Source organism: Gracilinanus agilis, chromosome 2 (assembly GCF_016433145.1).
Source record: "Gracilinanus agilis isolate LMUSP501 chromosome 2, AgileGrace, whole genome shotgun sequence".
Lineage (NCBI taxonomy): Eukaryota > Metazoa > Chordata > Mammalia > Didelphimorphia > Didelphidae > Gracilinanus > Gracilinanus agilis.
Genome location: NC_058131.1, coordinates 245,652,912 through 245,676,002, shown reverse-complemented (window position 1 = coordinate 245,676,002; position 23,091 = coordinate 245,652,912). Strand labels below are relative to the sequence as shown.

Below are 23,091 nucleotides of genomic sequence, written 5' to 3'. Positions count from 1 at the left end.
GCTGGGGAGAGAGGGCCAGTAGAGAGCATGTGATAGACAAAGAAGGGAGAAATACAGATAGAAAACTAGGGTTAGGAGGGGAGCTGGAGGCTCCCTAAGGTCCTGAGGAGCCTAGCTGGTTTGCTAGGTAGGAAAGGAAAGAATGTTCTGGAGTATAACTTCCTTGCTTTGACGTCCTCTAATAAGATGGTGGCAGGTTGGACTGTTCTACCTACATCTCCAAAATGGCCCCAGAGTTTTTAGGCTCTTCCGGAGGCTTCAGCTCTGCCTAGTCCTGAAGTGCTCATTTTCTTCTGTCCTCTTTCCCCTCCAGGTGACAGCACTCTGGGTTGGAGACCATGTCGGTGAAGGTGAGGTTCCTCTCCTCCGGGGATGTCGGAACCATGGGCAGAAGCTCCTCCTTTGCTGGGTTCAGCAGCATGCAAAGGAGGAATATTGTGTAAGTTCCACCCACATAGCTCAGGGCCTGGCTCCCTGAGCAATACTTTAGACCTGGAGCTTGTGCAAGGCTTCTTAAGATGGGTGGTGGTTCTCTTCTCTACTCCCAGATGTTTAGGGAATGTCATCCAGCTGCCATTTTCACCTCTCTTGACCTCTTACCCACAAGCAAGCACCAATCATTGGGTTTGTATCACATACTTCACACACCCCCAACTCCACACCCCAGTAATTTTAATTTAATTTAAACATTTTCTGATTTTAATTCCTTAAATTTGTAATAAATGCCCATAATATTTTCTGATCCTTCATATTTAACCTCTTTTAATCCTAGCAATAGTCATTTGTGTGACTCACTTAATTTTGATATTGTCTTTATTGAGGTGGTCTGAAAACAAACCAGGATATCTCCTAAGAATCCTGTATTATATGGCTATTATAAGAGCCACATAAACATCTTCCATCCATGAACTCCATCCGGAGTTCTCTGTACCTCTGAACTTCTCACAGACCTTGGGAAATATCCCCAAAGCTCAAGGGCAATGGGAACCTGGGCCACAGTCTCACCATTTCCTGAGAAGAGTCTATCTTTCTTGGAAGCCACAGCAGAGTATGAGAATAACCCCTTCCCCTTATCTGGTGATTGTACCTCCTTGCCTCTGCCTTAAGTTTCAATAATACTGGGAGAAAGAAAAAGGATAGAGAAGGAGAATAAAATCCCCATAATTCCTTGATATCCTGTCAGGGGAACAGGGACAATGAAATTGGATCCTGGAGTTTTCTGTGTAGTTTATGGCAGGTATATACAAGTGTAATTAAATGAACTTTGGCTTAAACTTGTTCTGTTTGGCCCAGCTGACCTGTGTGTGGAAGTTATGGAGAGGCATTTGGGCATAAGGAATAATTGTCTCACATTTAGAACTGGGTGAAAATGGAATGAGCTTCCTGGGAAGACAGACAGACAGATAGACAGATCTATTTCTTAAGCACAGTGTGCCAGAGTGAAGGTCACTCGTAAAAGTGTGCCGAAAGGGAGCCAAAGGAGAAGGTGGAGCTAAGAGGTAGAGTGCAAGCGGTTCCATGTAAGATAAGCCACTGACCCAGTATAGTGTGTGTGTGTGTGTGTGTGTGTGTGTGTGTGTGTGTGAGAGAGAGAGAGACAGAGAGAGAGAGACAGAGAGACAGAGAGACAGAGAGACAAAGGGAGAGTGCTTAAATTGCTTTATTTATTTTTAACCCTTACCTTTCTTCTAAGTATCAATTCTAAGAGAGAAGAGTGGCAAGGGCTAGGTAATCAGGGATAAGTGACGTGCCCAGGGTCACAGAGCTAGAAAGGGTCTGAGGCCAGATTTTATTATATCTGCTTCTTTATCCTTTTCAGCTGTTTATTACTCCTAGTTCTGAAGTACCAAATAGAATAGGATCAGTCCCATTTTGTTATGATGTATCTATATGCCATAGTGGATGGAATGCTGGATCTGGAGTCAGGAAGACCTGAGTTCAAATCTAGCCCTAGACATTTATTAGCTGTGTGACCCTGGGCACTTAATGCGTCTGCCTCAGTTTCTTCACATGTAAAATGTCAATTATAACTACAACACTGATCTCCTGGGGTTATTGTGAGGATCAAATGAGACAATTTTTGCACTATATTAGCACTATGTGCCTGGCAGGTAGTAGGTGCTATATAAATGCTTATTCCCTCCCTGATAGGAGAGTTCTTTAAGATACTTAAATGACCTTGTCATTTTCTAAGTTGTCTCTTCCCTAGAATCATTTTGTTTTTTACTCTCTGATGGCTTTTGAGCCATCTAGCAGTTAATTTCCCCAGCAATGAATCTGGAAGCAGGGAAAGAAATAGGTTTATTTCCTACAGTCCCTCTGCTTCCCAGAGACCCTTTGGCTTGGAGCTGTTGTTTCCCCTGGGAGGGCAAGAATGACCCAGGCATTCAGTTACAGACCCAGCCTTCAGGTTCTCTTTCACCAGGTAACCTAACCTGGCTGAAATGGATTCTTGTGGCCAAGGACACTGGCTAGCTCAGCCAACTCTGAGAAAATTACCTTGGGTCAGGAGAGAAATGGGAGGAGTGAGGACATGGTCCCCTGGAAGTCCTTTGGGTATCCAAATATACTCTCTCCCCTAATACTTCCCCTTTTCTTCTCTGTACAAACCCTCCTGGGAGTGAGAGCCCAGAGAATCACTTTTACTTCTTTGTTTAATAAGTCAAGAATCTGTGATTTCCTGGGGATGGGCTCTCCCTCCCTCCCTGCCTCCCTAGATTCAGAGCTTGACCTTCCCCACCCCTGATCATGAATTAAAGAATTTATCTTCATTTGTAGCCAACCTTAGGGTGAACAGTCTGCCCATTTGCACTTGGCACAGTTGGGTCCTTGGAAAAGAGACTTACAGTTCATACCCTTGATTGCCCTTGGAGTAGTGCAAGCTTGCTTAGGCTTACCTGAGCTGTCCTCCATTAGCCTGACTTCCTAGAACCTGTGGTCTCCTCTAGGTGGCATCAGAAGAATGAGGGTTCTTGGAAAGTTGAATGAGATTTGTAAGCCTAAAAGTTAAAGCCTGTTATTATTTAGTCCAGACTGTGATTTCATGGGTCCAGGGAACTTGAAATAAGCAAGCTCCCTCTGCTAATAAAGCGTCTCCACTTTCTTGGGGATGTTGAGAGGTTTAGGTGACTCACCCAAGTTCACACACCTATTATATGTCAGAAGTAAGACTTGAACTCAGGTCTTGCTGGCTTAGGTTAGCTTTCTAGTCTGGATAATACTCTTATCTCTGGAAGCAGTTAGTAGATCATTAGATGTGAAGTCAGGGTGACTTTACTTCAAATCTAGCCTCAATGAGACAGTTAGGTAGCACAGTGGATAGAGTGCCAGACCTGGAGTCAGGAGGACCTGGGTTCAAACCTAACCTCAGTTACTTCCTAGCTGTGTGACCCTAGACAAGTCACTTAACCTCAATTGCCTAGCCCTTGCCACTCTTGTATCTTAGAATTGATACTAAGATAGAAGGTAAGGGTTAAAAAAAAATCTAGCCTCAGACTCTTATTAGCTGGGTGATCCTGGATAAGTCACCTAACCCTTGTTTGCTTCAGTTTCCTCAGGTGTAAAATGGGTTTTTATTATGATCAAATTAGATAAGATTTATAAATCGTTGGCATAAAACCTGCCCCAGCAGCTCCTGAATTTCCTAGGGTGAGGACAGTGACAAAAGGAAGCACCTCCCTTCCACTAGAGATATCTGTTTTGCAGTTGACAGGAAGCAAGACCTTCTGAAAGATTTGAGCTCAGGAGTCCAGGGCTGGCTCAGGGGACAGAAGACACGATGAGTGGGTGGGTGTGCATGTCAGTCTGGCTGGCTGGCTCTTGGTCTCTCTGCCCGCCTGCATCTGGCTCTTTGCCTGGGCCTGGCAGTCTGTTGTTTAATATTTACTGAAGCTCGGTTCTCCATGGAACATCCACGCCCTCCAGAAGCTGCCTTACCATGCTAGTGGCATGACACACAAATTAGACATGCAGCCTATCTCCCAACATGTAATTATCCCACAAACACATATCGATCATGGGCTGGGTCTGCTCCTCCAACTACTCACAAGAGCATCGGGCACCATTTCTTGCCACGGGACAACCTCAGTGCTTGGAGTTCTCACACCAGGGCCAGGGCAGAGGCAGGGACAGGATTGAGTGTCCCTCCAGAGCTCAGGCTTCCAAGCTGGGGCAGGAGGCTGAAGGATGTCTTTGGGTCTGGGAAAGAGTGGTTAGGCACAGGGCAACCAGCTGTTGGTCATCTGTACCAGGTGCCTACAATTGAGCAACAGCGACAGTGGGGCCTGAAGCCCCTCATGCCTCAGATCTCAAAGGTGCTTGGGATTCAGCCTCTCAGAGAGGTGTGTGCCTGAGTTAGGGGACTGGCACTGCTGGGGCCATCCAGCCTCTCAGTCGGGATGGCTACTTTATGTAGATCCCGCTCCAAAAGGTAGGTAGAGTTTGTGTTCTCTTACTCTGGGTGTGTGTGTGTGTGTGTGTGTGTGTGTGTGTGTGTGTGTGTGTGTGTGCAGCATTTGCTAGGGCTGCTTCTTTCCCTCAAGCCAGCAGATTAATTTCAAGGGGAAAATCTTTGGAAATGACCACTTGAGAGCCAATGACCTTGTTCCCAGCAGCCCAGGAAGCCAAGGAGGGTGATTCTTATCCTCTCACCTGGACCAAAACAGCCCAAGGGCTTTCAAAGTGACTGCAGAGTCTGGGCTCTGGCGCTCTGTCTCTCTGTCTGTCTGTCTGTCTGTCTATCTCTCTCTTGCTCTCTCTCTCTCTCTTTCTCTCTCTCTCGCTGTCTCTCTGTCTGTCTGTCTGTTTCTCTGTGTCTCTGTCTGTCTCTCACTCTGTCTGTCTGTCTCTCTCTCTCAGCAGTCGCAGTCTCTGGCTGGCTGGGCTGTGGTCTGACTTGCTCTCCTCTAGATTAGATCAGTTCCAGTCTATTGAGCAAATAGAAAATTTATGCCTGTGGTATGCCTAGTATCTGGCTAATCTGGAAATGTGAAGAGCCCAGCTATTTTGACTTTTAAACTTCTTAGGTACATATTGACAGGAAGGGGGTGGATGGCCTCTTCAGGGGGCAGCGGAGGTATGTAAGCTGGGAAACTCCTATCTTAAGCTCTTGTTTTGTCTTTTTTATGTATATATTTGTATAATATAGAGAGAGTGTATAGATACATATGTACTCATATGGACATGTAGTGTGTGTATGTAATATGCATATTACATACATGCACTGCATATATATATATACATATATATATGTCTGTATATGAGAATGTATGTTTCGAAGGAGAAAGAGGAAATATATTCTGTTGGAATAAGTACTAGATGGTAAGTTAGAGACTTGGGTTCGTCTATCCCAGCTCTGCCATTTAATACCTGTGTGACCTTGGCCAAGTTACTTCCCCTCTCTGTAAAACGAGGGGGTTAGACCTCGGGGTTGCTCCATGTTTCCCAAAGTTCTTTCTGCTTATGATCCCATGAAACTCAGCTGTGTCTATTGTTGCCAGTGGAAGATGCCAAAATAAAATATAAATATCTAATGGCTTTCCACAGAATCTTGAAATATTGAGTTCTTGATAGGTCAGGTCCCATTAGTAGGACTCCCAGGGACCATCCCAATTCTTTAGCTATGGTGGAATGTTGTTGTAGCAGGGAGCCTTTAGGCAGGTCTTCAGCTGGGACTTTTAAGCTGATATTGTTGTTTGTTCCTTAGATATTTTGTGGACAAATGGAAAAGGAGGCTGGCCCTGAATTCAGAGGTCTTGAGTTCAAATCTTGCCTTTAATGCTGACTCCTTGAGTGACCTAGAGCAAGTTTCTTAATTTCTCTGGATCCAGCTCATCAGTAAAATGAGGGGAGTAGATTAGGTGGCCTTTAGGGACCCTTCCAACCTTCAATTTTTGATTCTTCATTGTCAGTGGGAGGTGCTCTAGAATCACTTAAAACCAGGACATTTATTTTCTGTTTCCGTTCAGGCCTAGATCCCTGAAGCTAGAAAAATGTAGCCAACAAGCATTGTCATTTTCTCCTCCATCTTTGCCCCCTCCACCTTTGGAAATTTTTCACAATCATCTGCTCCAAGAGGTCAGACTCTACACTTCGAATATTTGCTTCCACTTAATTTTGTTTCTCCACCAAGGAAGCCCTCTCTATGAGTGGGGGGGGAGGTTGTGTGTGTGTGCGTGCGCGTGCGTGTATGTATGTGTGTGTGTATGTGTGTGTGTGTGTGAGAGAGAGAGAGAGAATGAGTGTGAGATTTTAGATTTACCCATTTCTTTGAGACTCATGTTGTCATTTCCTCTTGGAATTCTTATCCTTCACCAACTTCCTTTGCCTTTTTTCATCAATACCACCATAATTCCCCTCCTGGCTCCCTTGTTAATTAATTACTTTGGTGTGTATCTTCTTCCTCCCTACTAGATGGCGAGCCCCTTGGGGGCAGAGATGTTGTTTTATTCATCATTGTGATGCACTCCGCATGGTCCTAGGAATGTATGAGAGGTTCAAGAAAGAGTTCTTTGCTTGTTGGTTAGAGCCTCTTAAGTGTACCCCTGCCCTAGGGGCTGGGGGTTCATGGAGTAAGTCTGTAGGCTAGCGGAAGAGATTGTAGGAGTCAGTTTAGTCTGATCCCTTCATTTTCTGGGGAAGGAAGTAGATTGAGAGACATGAAGTACCTTATCCAAGGCTACACAGTTAAGAATGTGCAACTGTGTAGCATAGTGGGGAAAAGAATTCTTGAATTTGGAAGTCAGCCTGAGTTCAAATCCTGCCTCTTCCGGTGACTTGGGTCATCTCCTTGTATGCTAAGGTCTCTGAGGGCAGATACTATGTTATAGCAGCTACCACAGAACAGACAGTATCTAGTAGCCATTGCCACAGAGCACTGAGAAGAGTCAATATGTATTCAGTGCTGAATAGATCTAGATAAGAGAGACAGTGGGCAGTTAGTTAGGTGGCACAGTGGAGAGAGAGTGCTGGACCTGGAGTTAGGAAGGCTCATTTTCTTGGGTTCAAATCTGGCCTCAAACTAGCTATGTGACTCTGGGCAAGTCATTTAACCCTGTTTACCTCAGTTTCCTCATCTGTAAAATGAGTAGAGAAGGAAATGGCAGATCACTCCAGCATCGTAAGTAAGTTCCAAATGGGGTCATGAAGAATCAAACTCTTCTGAAACAACTGAACAGCAGCAGAGAGAGACAGGGTACTGCTTGAGTGTTAAAAGAGCATTGAATTTGGAGCCAGAGGATCTTAGTTTGAATGCTAGATTTGCTAGTCACTCCCTGGGTGACCTTGGGCAAGTCATTCACTGTCTGGCCTGAGTTTCCCCTTCTGTAAAATGACAGGTCTGGATTAGAAGATCTCTGTGGGCTCTTCTAGCTCGAAATCCTCTCCTGTGATAAATAACCTGCCCTTCTCTGGGGTTGTTTCCTTCTCCGTAAAATGGAGGATAATATCTATCTCCCAGGATCTGTTATTTTATTTGAACATGACATACCTCAAAGTGCTCTGAGAATTAGAAATGAGAATTATGATGTTATTGGGGGCAGAGCAGGCCAGCCATCTGCCTCTACACTTCCCATTGGCGCCCCAGTGGGACCTCCTTGGAAGCACTCCTCAGAGGAGAACATGGTGGTGGGCTTTTTCCTTTTTTTTTTTTCTTTCTATAAGTATTGACTGTTCTGTGGTATTCTTTCCTCCCATAGGAAGTCTCTCAACAGAAACTCGATGAGATCCAAGGTGCCCATGAAATCCTCCAAGATCTATGCCACGTTGCGTCGGGGGACCCCCTGCCTGGACCCCAAGCCTCAGCAAGTAAAGAGGATATTTGAAGCTTTGAAAAAAGGCCTTAAGTAAGAAAGTGAGGGTGGGAGGGTGTGGTGAGGGGCAAGGAGGAGTGGGACTGGTTTTCTGTGTTTGACTCACTTGTTAGAATTCTTTCTGACCATCTCATTTTGTGAATCAAATCCTGTTCTTGTTCTGTGTTCCCTCCTCTCAGGGAATATCTCTGTGCCCAGCAGGCTGAGCTTGATTACTTATCTGGCCGTCACAAAGACATCAGAAGAAACTCCAGACTGGTAAGAGGTCTTTGGCTGACGGTGGAATTGTGGTCCTGAGGATCAAATGAGCAATAGACAAATATATATTTTTTATAAAAATTATTAGGCAGCCAGGTGGTATAATTGGATAGAATGCTGGGTTTGGAGGTAGGAAGACCTGATTTTTGGATCCATCACAGATTTTAGTACCCTTTCAGGCCTCAGGAAGTCACGTTAGCCTCTCTCAGCCTTGATTTCTTCATCTGTAAAATGAGGATAACAATAGCACCTAACCTGCAGAGTTGCGAGGATTAAATGAGATATCGTGTGTAAAGTACTTCTGAATAACTTACAAGTGCTAGATAAATGTTAGCTGCAATTATTATGAATGCTAAGGAAATTGTGACAGCTTTATTTCATGGGAGAAAAGGTCAAAGAAAATTTAATATTGTAGCCTTCCTCTAGGCCAGCTGCCCATTCTGGCTACTCTTTGTCCTTGGTGGGCCTAAATAGTCAAGGCCACTGATGAATTCAAAGTTCTTCCAGTGGAATTCCAGGAAGATGGAGGAGTGAGAACCCACAAGGGAAATGATTTCCTCAATATTCTCAGAAATAGGCCTAGAAAAGCCAAAAAATCAAAACTACCAGAAATCTACAATATTGGTGTTTGTTTTAAAAGAACAAAACAAAACTTGAATAAGTGAGCAAATTAAACTATGTCACAACACAAAAATATTATGGATCAAAAAGAAACTGAGGGGGCAGTTGGGGGTGGCTCAGTGGATTGAGAGCCAGGCCTAGAGACGGGAGGTGCTAGGTTCAAATCTGGCCTCAGACACTTCCCAGCTGTGTGACCCTGGGCAAGTCACTTGACCCCCATTGCCCACCCTTACCAGTCTTTTGCCTTGGAGCCAATATTGACTTCAAGACGGAAGGTAAGGGTTTTATTTAAAAAAAAAAAAAGAAAAAAAAGAGCCATTGGATTTGAAGTGAAAAGGCAATAAAAGATAGAGAGCTCTGGATCTAGAGGACTTGGGTTCAAATCCTGCCTCCCAACTCTTTGACCTTTGGCAAGTCATTTAATTTTCCTGGGCCTTGATTTTCAGTAAAATCTATAAAAATGAGAGAGTTGCACTAGATGACGTCTGGCATCCCCTTCCACCTTGAAATCTAGTCTTGTGACTTAAAATTTGTATCCTTGTTCTGCTGTTTAGCTGTGGCTTTGGGCAAGTCACAATGTTTTAGACCTCTATTAATTATTTTCTAGTTTTCCTGCTTGTAGCTTTCTTTGAATATATTTGTTTCTGTGCTGTCTCCTCTAGAGGATTGTAAGCTCCTCGAGGGCAAGGAGGATTTTTTTTTTTTAAACCAATTTTTGTATCATTAGTGCTTAGCACAGTGCCTGACACACAGTAAGCCAGTAATAAATGTTGATTGATTTCTCTTCTTCCTCTGACCTGGTTGGGGGTAGGGGGAGGAATATTTCCTTCCTCAGGGACTCTCCAAAGTCAGGCAGGCTTTGCAGTTTAGCTGGGAACACTCTTGTGAACAAGACTATTAGATTAGGCTCCCCTCCCACCAGTTAGTAGTACATTGCCTCCTTCTCCCCCACAGAAGACAAGGCAGTGAGAGGAACTGGCAAACTGCTCTGCACCAGCTCCACCGGAGGGTTCTGAGCCTGACCCCTGATTATGGCAAGCAGCAATATGACTTTTAACAGTAACAATCCCTTAACATTTTTAAACTATAAAAGACTGTCTCAAGTATCTTCCTAGCCATTATCATACATACATGACCATTATGTGTCCATATAATGGCTGACATTTATAGAGCACCTTGAAACTTGCCAAACACTTTTATATAGACACTCATTCAAACCACAGGATAATCTTGCCAGGCACTTAAGTCTTCTGTTATCTCCATTTTACAGCTGAGTAAGACAAGTGAGAGGAAGGTGACTTATTTGCCCCTGGCCATGTGGCTGGAATCCTGACCCTAGTGTTCCAGCTCGATATCACCCTGCCTTCTTTCACTCTGAGGTCACAACAGCCCTGTGCAGGCAGGATCACCCTCCTTTTACACAGGAGAAGACAGGCATTCAATGTCACATCATAAATTAGGGGAAGAATGGTGCTTGGAACCTGGGTGTCCCAGCTCCCAGTCTGGAGCTCTTCCTTGGATGTCATGCTCCTCCTCCCACTTTGTTTAATGGATGTGTTCCTGAAAAGTTGCTCCGATTCTCATCCATCTTTGTCAATGGCGTGAATGTTTCAGAGATGTTTAATCTTTATTTCTGGTAGGACTTCAAGTTACTGTGGTCCCTAATGCTTCAACTTTATTCCTCCTGTCTTTCCTGGCTTCTGTCAAACATCTTTTTTTTTTTTTTTTTTAAACCCTTACCTTCCTTCTTAGACTCACTACTATATGTATTGTTTCTAAGGCAGAAGAGCGGTAAGGGCTAGGCAATGGGGGTCAAGTGACTTGCCCAGGGTCACACAGCTGGGAAGTGTCTGAGGCCAAATTTGAACCCAGGACCTCTCATCTCTAGGCCTGGCTTTCAATCCACTGAGCCACCCAGTTGTCCCCTGTCAAACATCTTTATAAAATGGACGCATAAATGCAGAGGAACTCTATTCCCTGTTCAGGAATTAGGATTGGGGGGATGGAGTGCTCTCAAAGGACATACATACCATAAACAATTTTCACTGAAAACAAGCAAAATTGTGGAACAGAATAAAAAAATGGGTACTTGGAGGATCTAGGTTCCTGCTTCCTTGCATTCTGAAAACAACTCCTTGTCTCATGGGGCCCTGGGTAAAATGCTTCATATTGAAAGGCCTTCTCTCTTACAGGCATTCTACTATGATTTGGATAAAGTAAGTATAACTGTTTCTTGTCTGTCTAAGGAGCGTGGGGACGGGGAGGAGATGGGGGGGAAATCGTATTTGTGTATGTGTCCAGAGAACAGAGGTTGTGATGAAATAGGATAGAAGCCACGGACTGCTGACAAAGCACAACTGAGGGTATTCTTTCTCTCCTTGAAAGCAAACACGCTCCGTGGAAAGGCACATTCGGAAGATGGAATTCCACATCAGCAAGGTCAGGCTGGGCTGTCCCTTGGGGAGATTGGATGAGTGGGGAAGACAGTTCCAGGCCCTCTTCCCAGATCTACAGTGACTTCAGGGCCAGCTCCTATTAGTTTCTCCCAGGGAGATGGTTCACCATTGGCCAGATGATCTGGGCTTGCTCTACGTCCCCAGCCTAGGGCTTTGATGCATGCAGGTGTCCCATGTCCTTGGAGCAACTCTTTGGTGTTGGCTAGCCAGATGTGCTCATCATCAGGCTGCTTGCTTTCTGGGAATGAGTTCCTATGGCATGCCTGTGGAGCAGGATGGGACTCCTGGTTGCCAGATGCTGTCTGCTTCATCTTTGTAGCCTCAGAGAGGGGGTCAGACTACCGGGGAGCATCCCTTTGTTTGGGACTGGAGGGAGGGATGTCAATTGAGACAGAGCCATAAGCATGAATTGTCCAGCAAGGAGAGTGTTGCTCTCAGACACCAACATGCCTCCCCTGCCTTTGGAGTGTTGAAAGAACATGTGGATTCTGGCGAGGACTTGGGGAATGAACTGGAGACAGGCCCGTTGAAGTCTTTCCACCTTGGCTGTCTCTCTGGGAGTAGTCGAACCCGCCTTGCTAGAGGATTGGAGAAAGCTATGATTTCTACCTTTGTGTTATGTGGGAATCTGGGAGAGAACTTGCCTCAGGCCTCCACCCTCTCGCCTATGTAGAAAGCCTCTGACCGTTGGAGGTCTCTAATGAGGATATCTCTGGTTTTTAAAATGAGAACCTGATCTAGAGTCATGTTGTAGATGCTGGAAGAACTTCTCTGGCTTCCATGTTTCTATCTGAAGATGTAGACTAGGAACTCACTTGAGTTATAGAGCAAACTTCTTGGCCCAAGTAATTATTAATAATAACAGTCTCTCACCTTTTTTGTTTCATCTTTGCTCACTGGTCTCCCATTCTTTATCTTAATTGATTTCATCTCTATGAAGCAGAACAGGTAGTAGACCCTCCATTTAACAGGTAAAGAAACTGAGGCTTAGGAAAAGCAAAGTGATATAGTAGAACACTATATTGGAAGTCAGAGGGCCTAGGTTTGGGTCCCAAGTTTGTACCTTATGTACCACTGGATGTGACATTTCTCTTTTCTGAGTCTCAAATTTCTTCCTATAAAATAGTGGGAAAGGGGGAGGGAAGAACTAGATTGGTTGTCTTTCCTTCTGTCTTTCTTTCCTTCCCTCTTTTCCTCTTTCCTTCTGTCTGTCTTTCCCCATCACCTCTTAAACATTTAGGACTTTCCCCAGCTCCTAAGAGCTAATTAGTGGAACTTGAGTGTCTTGAATTTTACCCTTCATGCCGGCATATCCTTACCATCCTAGGCACAATGTCAGCCTCCCCTCTCTCTGCTGAAAGCAAAGATGCCCATTTCCAGCCGCTAATCTAGACTCTCAAAGACTAGAGACTCAGAGAGGGGAATCCTGCATATCTCTGTCCATCCTTCTAGGTGGAGGAGCTCTATGAAGGTTACTGTATCCAGTGGCGGCTTCGAGATGGTGCCTCCAACATGCAGCAGGCCTTTTCTCTGTCTCCCTTGACGAAGGCTTCCCGGGAGAGCCTGGTGGAGCTGTACAGAAACCTCCAGGAGTGCACTGAGGTAGGGGATGGAGAGAGGGAGGATGGAAGCCCTCTCTCCAGGAGGCTCCTTTTCAAGGTGTTGGGGTTCCCGGTAAAATGGGATAGACCCTTGGGGCCCAGAGGAATGGAAAATGGGAAGTTAGCATTGATGCTGTCTGGAAGAAAAACTGCCCCAGTCCTTGTTTCAGTGAGATGAACTAACTGATGTCCTTAGTGCTAAGTGAAACTAATTCCCTTACATAAATAAACTCTTTGACATGGGCTACATTCCTGGCTCTGGAATAGGGCCTTACACAGTTTGTACCAGTCTGGGGGGGAAGCTCACTGAGTCATTCAACAAATATTAAGTGCCCTGTGATAGGCATGAGGGAGGTCAAAGGGGAGGGGATATCTGTTTTTATCTTCTTCTTGTGCTTCAATCCCTGATTGCGAAAATAATCTCTTCCAACCCCCAAATTTTCATAGAACTTTCCTGGTATTTTTTTTTTTTTTGTTGTTAAGTAAAACATTTCTATATTAGCCATGTTGGCAAAATAAAACACGAGAAAAAAAAACACATCAGTCTGCTTTCAGAGTTCATCAATTCTCTCTGGAGGTGGATTTTTCTTTGACATTGTTTTGGGTCATTGTCTTAATCAGAGTAGCTGAGTTTTTCACAGAGGGTCACCCTTGCAGTAGGGTCGAAACTCTGTATGGTGTTCTTCTTCTACTCACTTCACTTTGTATTGGCTCATGTAAGTCTTCTCAGGTTTTTCTTTTTTCTTTTCTTCTTTTCAAACCCCTTATCTTCCACCTTAGAATCAATACTGTGTTTCAGTCCCAAGGGAGAAGAGTGGTAAGGGCTAGGCAATGGGGGTTAAGTGACTTGCCCAGGGTCATACAGCTGGGAAGTGTCTGAGGCCAGATTTGAACCCAGGACCTCCTGTCTCTGGCTCTCAATCCACAAAACCACCTAGCTGCATCCCCAGGTTTTTCTGAAACCATCCTGCTCATGGTTTTTTATAGAGCAATAGTATTGAAATATTATTCATACTAATAGTAATCATTCTCTGGTTCTTTCTGACTCTCCATGTTCTCAATTACCATTCTTCTTGTAGTCTCTCTCCTCCTGAGACTGACAGAGGTTCTACTTCCTCTGGAGCAATCAGAGACGGCATCGTGGAGGAGTTATCATATGAACTGGACCTTGAAAGACAGATAGGATGGCAGATTGTGTGGGGAAGGAATCGTAGGGTGTCCTAGACATAGGAAATCAAAAGAAGCCAAGCTATACAGGATAGGAAAGTACAAAGTGTTGGCTTGGGGGTAAGATGAGTAAGGAGTCCAGGAGATCCTATGTATAGAAACTTATATTAAATTTGTATTCACTCAGCTCTCAGTAGAGGCAACTGGTTTGCAAGATGGTCCAAGCACTGGACTGGAGTCCAGAAGATCCAAATTCAAATCCAGCCTCAGGCATTTACTAGCTGTGTGACCCTGGGCAAGTCACTTGAATTTCCTTAAATGAAGATAATTGCATCTGCCTTCCAGGGTTGTTGTGAGGACCAAATGAGATAATTGTAAAGAGATTAGCACACATAGTAGGTACTATATAAATGTTTATTTCATTCTCTTTCCTTCTTTATCCTTAATGGTGCCTCAGGGTGCTTCTGTCAGCATAATTTGCTACATCTGGGCTTGCTTGTTAGTAAACAAGAGATGAACTAAATTTTTAGAGAAAAAATCCTTAGAATTCAGCCCTCCCTAATATCCTCCTGGTCCTGGACCTGGCCAGAGGTAGAAGGGAAGCAGGGCTGAATGCCCGTAATATTTCTGGTGTGATGATGTCCTAGGAATCTCCAGTCATTTCCTGGCTGGATTGGGACAGGAGCAGGCTGTTTCTGAGCCTTGGGGGTTGGGTGGAAGGGGGGAGGTAAAGGAACAGAAATGGGCAATCTGATGACATGAAGCTTTGTGGGACTTTGCAGGACATGTGCTTGATTGAAGGGGCCCTGGAGGTGCACCTGGGGGAATTTCACGTGAAGATGAAAGGTAATTAGGTGGTGGTCTTCAGGATAGGATTAGGGAAGAAGTTTCTACTCCCCACCCCTTACTTACCTTGTGCTTAGCCACTAGATTTTCTTAATCGACTATACCGAGTCAGGGGGGCTGTTGGGTGACCAGGAGGGGAAATAGGCTGCCTTCTGGGAGAGGGAGTAAGTCATAATGACCTGACCTTATAGAGGGCACCCACAAATCCTTAATTTGCTTTAGTGGAAGTTTTGCTTGGGTTCTGAGTTCCACAAAGGGGACAGGATAGCACAGTGGGGAGTCCAATTACTAGACTACACTTGACTTAGCCTGAGACTTTTCCACAAGTCACTTGGATCTCTCTTGAACCCTACTTTTTCCTTCTCCCTTTGTTTTGGTGACTGTGGAAGCTTTGCTGGGACTAATTAGGAGGAAGAGCTGTCTTTTTTCTTCTTTGTCTCTGGATTGGATCCCTAGGTTGATTTGGTAGACCTACTCTTCTCCATAAAGTTGGGTTGAAAAACATAAGCTGTTTGTGATATGTCCCTTTTATATTGGGCAAGTTCCTAAAAAATGGCTTCCTCTGGTAAACTGAGACTCTCTTGCTGACCATTTTTCAAGAATTTCCCCTATTCTTCTGCAGCTAGAAAGGATCTTGAATGGATCTCTTATAGATGAAGGAACTGAGGGCATAGAGAAAGGTGACTTACCTAAGGTCATCGCTAGTTAGTGGCAAGTTGGAGAAGGGCGGGAGAGCGCCCCTTTGAGGAAGGGGGCTAATGCCTGAATATTTGTCTTTCAGGGCTGGTGGGGTATGCACGGATCTGTCCAGGAGATCAATATGAGGTAGGCAGAGGACAAAGTAAGTAACCTGTTTGCTTAGGTGACTAACACAAAGACTATTCTTCTCCACCCAAGTAGTCACTTGACTGCATGGATGTTTTCCTAGTTGTTCATATAGTCTAGCTGCCTTGCTCTTAAAGAGAAGAGCTTGGCCCAAGAATGGTGCTTATTTTTAGACTTTAGAAGACACTGGCAGAAACTCTCATGAGATTCCTAGGATCTCAGAGGCTATCTAGCCCCACCCAGCTTGAACAGGAATTCTCTTTAAGATGCCCTTACTAGTTGGTCATCTAGCCAGCATGTGAAGACCTTCAGCGATGGGGAACTCTGCCCTCTGCCTCTGCCACTTTTCCTCATGCAGTTCTGCCCTCTGGGACTACACAGAATTCTTTCATATGACTGCCCTTCAGATTTTTAAGAATTGGCATTTCCCTCCAAGTCATCTTTTTTCCAATCTCTTAGAATCCTTTGCGTCAGTCTTTAGTTGACACGGTCTCCCTTCTCTGTCTTATTTTGATTGTCTTTCAAATGTGGCACCTAGAACTGTTCAGAATTAGTATGTTATGTTCCACCTCTCCTAGAAGGTCATTACATTTTCTCAATAAGTATTACTTTCCTTTTCATTCTTCTTAATTTGAGAAGATAAAAAGAAAAACAAAATCCTTGTAACAAATATACAGTCAAGCAAAACAAATTTGCTCACTGGCCCCATATAAAAATGTATGTCTCATTTAGGTTGGGAGTTGGGTTGCAACATACATTATCATTGGTCCAATGACAGGTGAAAACAAATTTTAACATTTGTTTTCTAAAATTGAATTCCAAATTCTCTTTCCCCCTCCCTTTCCTCTCCTCCCTGAGATAGTAAACAATTTGATCTAGGTTAGCTGTAATGTCAAACATATTTCCACATTGATCATGTTGTGGAAGAAGACTCATATTAAAACAAAATAAAACATGAAGAAAAAAGTGAAAAATAGTATGCTTCGACCTGTAATCAGTTCTTTCTCTGGGGTAGTAAATAGCATTTTGTGTCATGTGTCCTTTGGAATTGTCTTGTTGATCAGAATTCTTAAGTCTTTAAAAGTTGTTTGTGTTTATGATGTTATATTATTTGTTCTCCTGGTTCTGCTCACTATGATCTGCATCAGTTCTGCGCGGTTATTTCTGACTTGAAGATCTTTAACCAGTTCTAAGAGCAAATCAGAAAAGATGCCAACATGGCACTCTCTCTACTCCTCTGACTCTCAGGTATTCATTCGCCTGGGTCGACAGAGGTGGAAGCTTAAGGGCAAGATTGAGACTGATAACAGCCAGACCTGGGATGAGGAAGAGAAAGTGTTCATCCCCATCCTCCATGAGCACTTTGAAATCAAGGTAAGACTGATTGTGAGGGGAAAAGGAGGAGAACCCATTGAGCTTTTAAGCCACCTGCTTATCTGTCTTATGGATTCACAGATGAGGTCTCCATGTCCCAGCACCTCTGCTTCTCTTTCTTCCCCAGGCTTCCCATATTTATCTGTCAGGAGAGCCTTTGGCTTTTAGTATGACCCAAGCAACCAAAGGGGCAACTTCCACAGTTTTCATGGACCATCATCTAAACTGTCTTTGGGAAGAGTAGGAATATATCTCATTGGTTGCCAAGTTATAGAGTTTCTAGCATGGCCTGACTGCCAGTACCCTGGTTCAGACCTTTTATCTCTTCTTTTCTCTATCTTTATAATTTCTGTCTCAAACATTTATTAACTGCTGTGTGATCCTATGTAATCATTTAACCTCTCTGGTTCTCAGTTTTCTGATCTGTAAAATAAGATTTGACTCCAGAACCTCTTTGAAATTGCTTTTTATGACTTTTAATCTTTTTCTTTAAATCACCATCATGACCTAATATACTGCTCTGGTCATGTTATTTTGACTAAAAAAGAAAAAAATAAAACATTGACACCACATGATCTACCTAATAGTAACAATAATTCATATTTATACAGTGTTTTAAGCTTGACAAAACATTTTCCTTTCAACTCCATCAACTACCGAAGTTAGCAAAAACTCCTAATTTTAGCATTTGAGGACTTTTTGTGATTTAACACAAACTTTTTCTTTTTATAAAAAAACCCTTACCTTCCATCTTGGAGTCAATATTGTGTATTGGCTCCAAGGCAGAAGAGGGGTAAGGGTGAGGCAATGGGGGTTAAGTGACTTGCCCAGGGTCACACAGCTAGGAAGTGTCTGAGATCAGATTTGAACCCAGGACCTCTTGTCTCTAGGCCTGGTTCTCAATCTACTGAGCCACCCAGCTGCTCCCACTTCTCTTTTCTTTTTTTTAAAGAAATTATTTTCTTCAGTGAATTTTTTTCCACACTCTCGTTTCTTTTCCCAGTTTGTCTTCTACCTCTCTAATTTGATTTTTTAACTCCTTTTCGTGCTCTTCCAGGAGTTCTTTTTGGACCTTATACTCTTTTACACTTTCCTTTGGGGCTTCATATATTTCTGTTTTGGCATTGGTGTCCTCCTCCAAGTTTGTTTTTTGATGCTCCTTGTTGCTAAAGTAGCTTTCTAGGGTTAGGCTTGTTTCTCTATTTCTTGCTCATTTTTTCCAGTCTTTTTTTTCCCCCCATGAACTTGATATCATGTTGAAGTTCAACTCTATTTCTAAGGTAGAGGAAATGTACTGTTTTGAGCTTATATTCTGGTTTACTCCTATGCTTGGGGGGTGGCCTGGCTGCCTTTGGATCCTGCGGTGTGCACTTGAGAGGGTTGATTGAGCTGGCTTGAGGGTTCCCACAGCTGCCTAGTTCAGATGCCACCTGTACTGAATCAAGCTGGATTCCAAGCCTCAGGTCATTCTTACCGGCCTTCTATGTTGACTTGGACAGGAACCACCGTTTCATCCTGTCTTTCATTGGTTCTGCTGCTTCAGAGTTTATTTTGGGACTGTTTTTGTGGTTGTTTGGAGGTGGATTTAAGGGTACTTGGAAGCATTCTTTCTGCCATCTTAGCTCCTGGAAGTCTAACCTTACGTTTCTAATCTGTTATTCTTTATAGGTTCTATATGCCTTGGGTTACTCTATCTCTATTTTCTGTTGGAAATCCTTCCTTTTTTTCAGGGTCTGAGTTGGCTATCTCCTCTTCCAGGAAGCCTTCCCTGACACCTTTCCTTTTTTCAAGTTGAATTCTCTTTTATCTTACTTTGGATCTCTCTTTGTACTGCTTACATTCTCTTTTGTATCAGTTGTTATATATGTATATCCCTTCATTTATTAGCTTATAGATACTTTATGAAAAGTGTTTGAATCTTTTTTAAATCTCTTCCTAATGTTTTATACATAAATAGATGCTTCTTTCATTTTATTATTTATTATTTATTATTTTTTAAGTTTTATTGAATCATCATGAAAATTTTTCCGTGGTTTCACGATCCATGTTCTTTCCCTCCCCTCCTGTAACCAATGTGCAGTTCCTCTGGGTTTTACATATGTCATTGATCAGGACCTATTTCCATATTATTGATAATAAATAGATGTTGTAGCAAAGAAAACAGGAATGAGGGCAGCAAGTAGTTGGGAGTGGGATCCCCAAGGGCTGGATCCAGGTCTCTCTTCCTTCTCTCTTACATGTGCCACTGAGTCCCAGCCATTTTGGGGAGTGCCAAGGGACCGGGGTTGGTGGATATTCCTTATAGGTCATAGAGCTTCGGGGCCTGTCCACATTGCTGGTTGGTACAGTGACCTGTCAACTTGAGGACTTCTTCACTACTCGGCCCCAGATCATTGTTGTGGACATCACAGAACTGGGAACCATTAAGTTACAGCTGGAAGTTATCTGGAAGTGAGTATGACTTCTCTTTCCTTGCACCCCATGCTCCCTCCCCGCAAAAGGGTCCTTAAAATGCTCTACGCCCCACAAGCAGGAACCTGAAGGCCTCTGTCTGTCCACAGAATGGACTTCCCGAACCAAAATATTTCTGCGTGGCCTTTCTTGGACCCCAAGGTACGAGCTTCAAAGAAAAGGAGTCGGAAATCTTTGAGGCCAGTGCCTCTGCTGGAGTTGGGCGGCTCCCCCCTGTGGCCCTCTCCCACACAGCAGTGCTGCCCACAGTGCTCTGGGAAGAGACAACTTTGATATGAGTGACCTTGTTGATGAGGGTGGGTGGGTGGCACGCTCTCCCAAACCCACCCTCCTTTGCTTTGGCCAGAAGAGCTCAGGATTCCAGCCTTGGTCAACTAACCTTCCACTTCACCTGCTCTAGGCAAAAGATTGTGGGGCGCTTCCTGCTCTGGGCAGGGGAAAAAACTTGCAGGAACGGAAGGCAAATGATAGAAGGAAGAAAAATTGTGTGTTCTCCCTCCCTTCCTGCCATCAAGAGTTTTAGCCTCTTCTTTATAACTGCTAAGAAAAGGAGAAGGTCAGGCTAGATCTGACCCCAATATACTTTAAAAACAACACAGAAAAGACATTCCGGACTCTTTCCTTTTGGTATCTTTTTGGTCATTTGTTGATAAGCCTTTGCTACACTTTCCTTCTGGGGAGAAAAAGAGGCTTTTCCCTTAAGCGAAGCAAGCCGTCTCTATAGCTAGCCAGATGCTGTCAGTTCCCCGGGCAGCTACACCAGCCAGATGGTCCTGACACGGGTTGGTGAAGAAGGGGCATGCTGTGCCCAACCTGGCCATAGCTATAGAGTAAGTAGGAAAGGGACCTAGTGCTTCTAGGCTGTATTTTAGAGGCCTCTGGCCTGGGAGGGGGGGAGTCAGAGGCGTAGCTAGGGAAACATGAGGAAAAATCTGGAAGTCTAGTATGCTGGAAGGTCAGCCAGGGTCAAGGGTGAAAGGGCTGTACTGGGAGAATTCCAGTGTACGTTGCTTTGGTTCTTTTTAGTTCTGGGGCCATATTTTAAGCAGGGTTGTTGATAGACTGGAATTCATCCTGGGGAAGGCACCCAGGACAGTGAAGGGACTAAAGGCAAGATGATACACAACTTTAGTGTATGGGGATCTGTCAGCCAGAGGCATGTGGAGTAGTTAATCTCCAAGTATTTGAAGGGCAAAGATGAGGAAGGAGGGACCAGACTTCTGCACTAGAACCAAGCGGGGGAAATAACAGGTTTTTTGGCCTGATAGGAGAAAATTCCAAAAATGGGTCTGCTTTAGGAGGTAGTGAGTTCTCCATCACTGTAGCGCTGTAGGCAGAGACTTGATGACTGGTCCAGTAATTGTAGAAAGGATACCTTTTTGGGGAAGGAGTTGGACTAGATGCCACTTTCAGTGAAATCCGTCATCATTTTAATTTAATCCTGTCATATTGCAGATGAGAAAACCAAAGTCTGGAAGTCTATTACTTGTTCAAGATCCCATAGTGGAGTTAGTAGCAGATCCATGGCCATCTTTCCCTTCTTTTTTTTCCCCCCGCACCGTTCTTAAGATCTTATGCTAACCTCTCCTGTTTGTAAAATACCGAACATTTCTCCAGATTATCAGCCTGTACTAAATGATGCAGGGGATAGTGTGGAACTTGGAAAGGCCTGAGTTCAAATCCCAACTCCAACACTTATCAGCTGGGTAATTTGATGCAAGTCTCTTAAGAGGATAGGAATTTAAGAATACCTTTCAGGACTAAGCAAATTTTCAAGTCAGTTGATGCATCTGATCTTCATTTTCCTCATCTGTAAAATGGAGATGATAACACTTCCACTTCACAGAGTTGTTGTCAAGATCAAATAATATCTGAAGTGTTTTGCAAACCTTAAAGAGTTATATAAATGTTAACAATTATTAGATTGTAGTGATTTGCTCAAATTGTATAAGACCCACAAGGCTGGAAATCTCTTCATTTGATAAAGAATCTAAGGCTAACTGAAGTAAAAATGACTTGGCCAAGGCATATAGGATTTCTTACATCCAGCTCAAGGTTGGTTCTTTTTACTCTACCCTCTCTCTTGGGGTGACTGGGATAAAATGTGTAAATCCAGGGCAGTTAGGTGGCTCAGTGGATAGAGAGCCAGGTCTGGATATGGAAAGTCCTGGAATCAAATTTGAACACTTTATAGCTGCCACTTAACCCCAACTGCCTAGCCTTTACTGCTCTTCTGTTTTGGAACTGATAACATTAATAGAGAAAGTAAGGGCTCAAACAAAAAGTGGAATACTCCATAGCACCGGGAGGAGATATTGTCAGAGCTTAGCACAACTCTTCTTCTGAGTTGCTGAATCAAAGTGGAAGGGCCTAGCCCTTGGGCAAGAGAAGTGCTGTGGAGGGGTTAATAGAATTTAGAGCTGGCTGGAGCTTGAGATAATTTTGAGTCATAGGTAGCTAGATGCTCAGGTAGGACCTAAGTTCGGATTTGCTCTTTTACCCAGATTATAGCTGTGTGATCTGAGGCAGGTCATTTAATTTCTCCGTTTTCATTTCCCCATTAATAAAATGGAGATGATAGCATTCTTTCCCAGCGTGGTTGTGAGGATCAAATGAGATGTTAGAAAAACACTTTGCCCACCTTAAAGTGCTATATAAATGCTAGTTATTGAGTCCAACCTGTCCATTTCACAGATGAACTTGGACCGAGACAAGTTCAAAGATTTAAAAGATTTGTCCAAGATTGTGGATTAATGTCCAGTCCTAATTGAAGGGGGTATACATTGGATCCAGCCTCCAGATGCTCTGGTCAAAAGGTTTAACAAAATCTCAAAAGCATCTCCCAAGATGGAGAGCCATCTTGGGCCTTGGACAGCAGCAGGAAGGGTGACTGTAAGGAGCTCATTCCTGTCCTCAGCCTGTTTTTTTTAGTTGTGACAATGGCCCTAGTCTTGCCATCTGCTGCAATGGCTGCACCTGCTAAGATGATTCAGGAAGATGTACATCACTCTAGGGAATGGCCAGGGGGCAACCACATCTAGTATTAACTCTTTGCTGTTCCCAGGGTTCCAGGGGCAGTAATTTAATTTTTTACCAAGAACAATTTTTGGCTTTTGTTAACATTTCGAGTTCCAAATGATCTTTTCTCCTCCCTGCCCTACTCCCTTAGTTGGTAAGCAATTTGATATTGACTGTATATGTTGTCATCCAAAACATATTTCATCATGTTGTGGAAGAAGACATTTTAAACAACTCATGAAGAAAATAAAATGAAGAATGGTCTGCTTTGATCTGCATTCAGACTCCATCATTTCTTTCTTTGGAGGTGGATAGCATTTTTCATCAAGAGTCCTTTGGGAATGTCTTAGAATATTGTATTGCCGAGAATAGCTACGTCATTCAGTTTTTCATAGTACATTTTTGCTGTTGCTATATATAATGTTCTTCTGGTTCTGCTCATTGCACTTTATGTAGATCTTTCCAAGTTTTTCTGAAACCTTCCTAATCATCACTTTATATAGCACAACAATATTCCATTACAATCATCACAATTTGTTCATTCCACAGTTGCTGGGACATCCCTCAGTTTCTGATTCTTTACCACCACAAAGAGCTGCTATAAATATTTTTGTATATCTATATCTTTACCTATATATATCCTTT

General features: G+C 43.6%; 1 protein-coding gene across 1 annotated transcript in view; it reads left to right on the top strand.

Annotated features, from left to right (window-relative positions):
- The first annotated feature begins 338 nt into the window (after positions 1-338).
- Positions 339-23,091, top strand: part of RIPOR3 (RIPOR family member 3) — a 55,126-nt gene continuing 32,373 nt past the window's right edge. Inside the window, exons 1-10 of the mRNA XM_044663829.1 lie at positions 339-439; positions 7,695-7,841; positions 7,988-8,066; positions 10,880-10,903; positions 11,073-11,126; positions 12,596-12,745; positions 14,694-14,757; positions 15,539-15,582; positions 16,831-16,956; positions 19,262-19,407. Coding sequence (XP_044519764.1) covers positions 339-439; positions 7,695-7,841; positions 7,988-8,066; positions 10,880-10,903; positions 11,073-11,126; positions 12,596-12,745; positions 14,694-14,757; positions 15,539-15,582; positions 16,831-16,956; positions 19,262-19,407 — 935 coding nt within the window. The remainder of the gene's footprint in view (positions 440-7,694; positions 7,842-7,987; positions 8,067-10,879; positions 10,904-11,072; positions 11,127-12,595; positions 12,746-14,693; positions 14,758-15,538; positions 15,583-16,830; positions 16,957-19,261; positions 19,408-23,091) is intronic.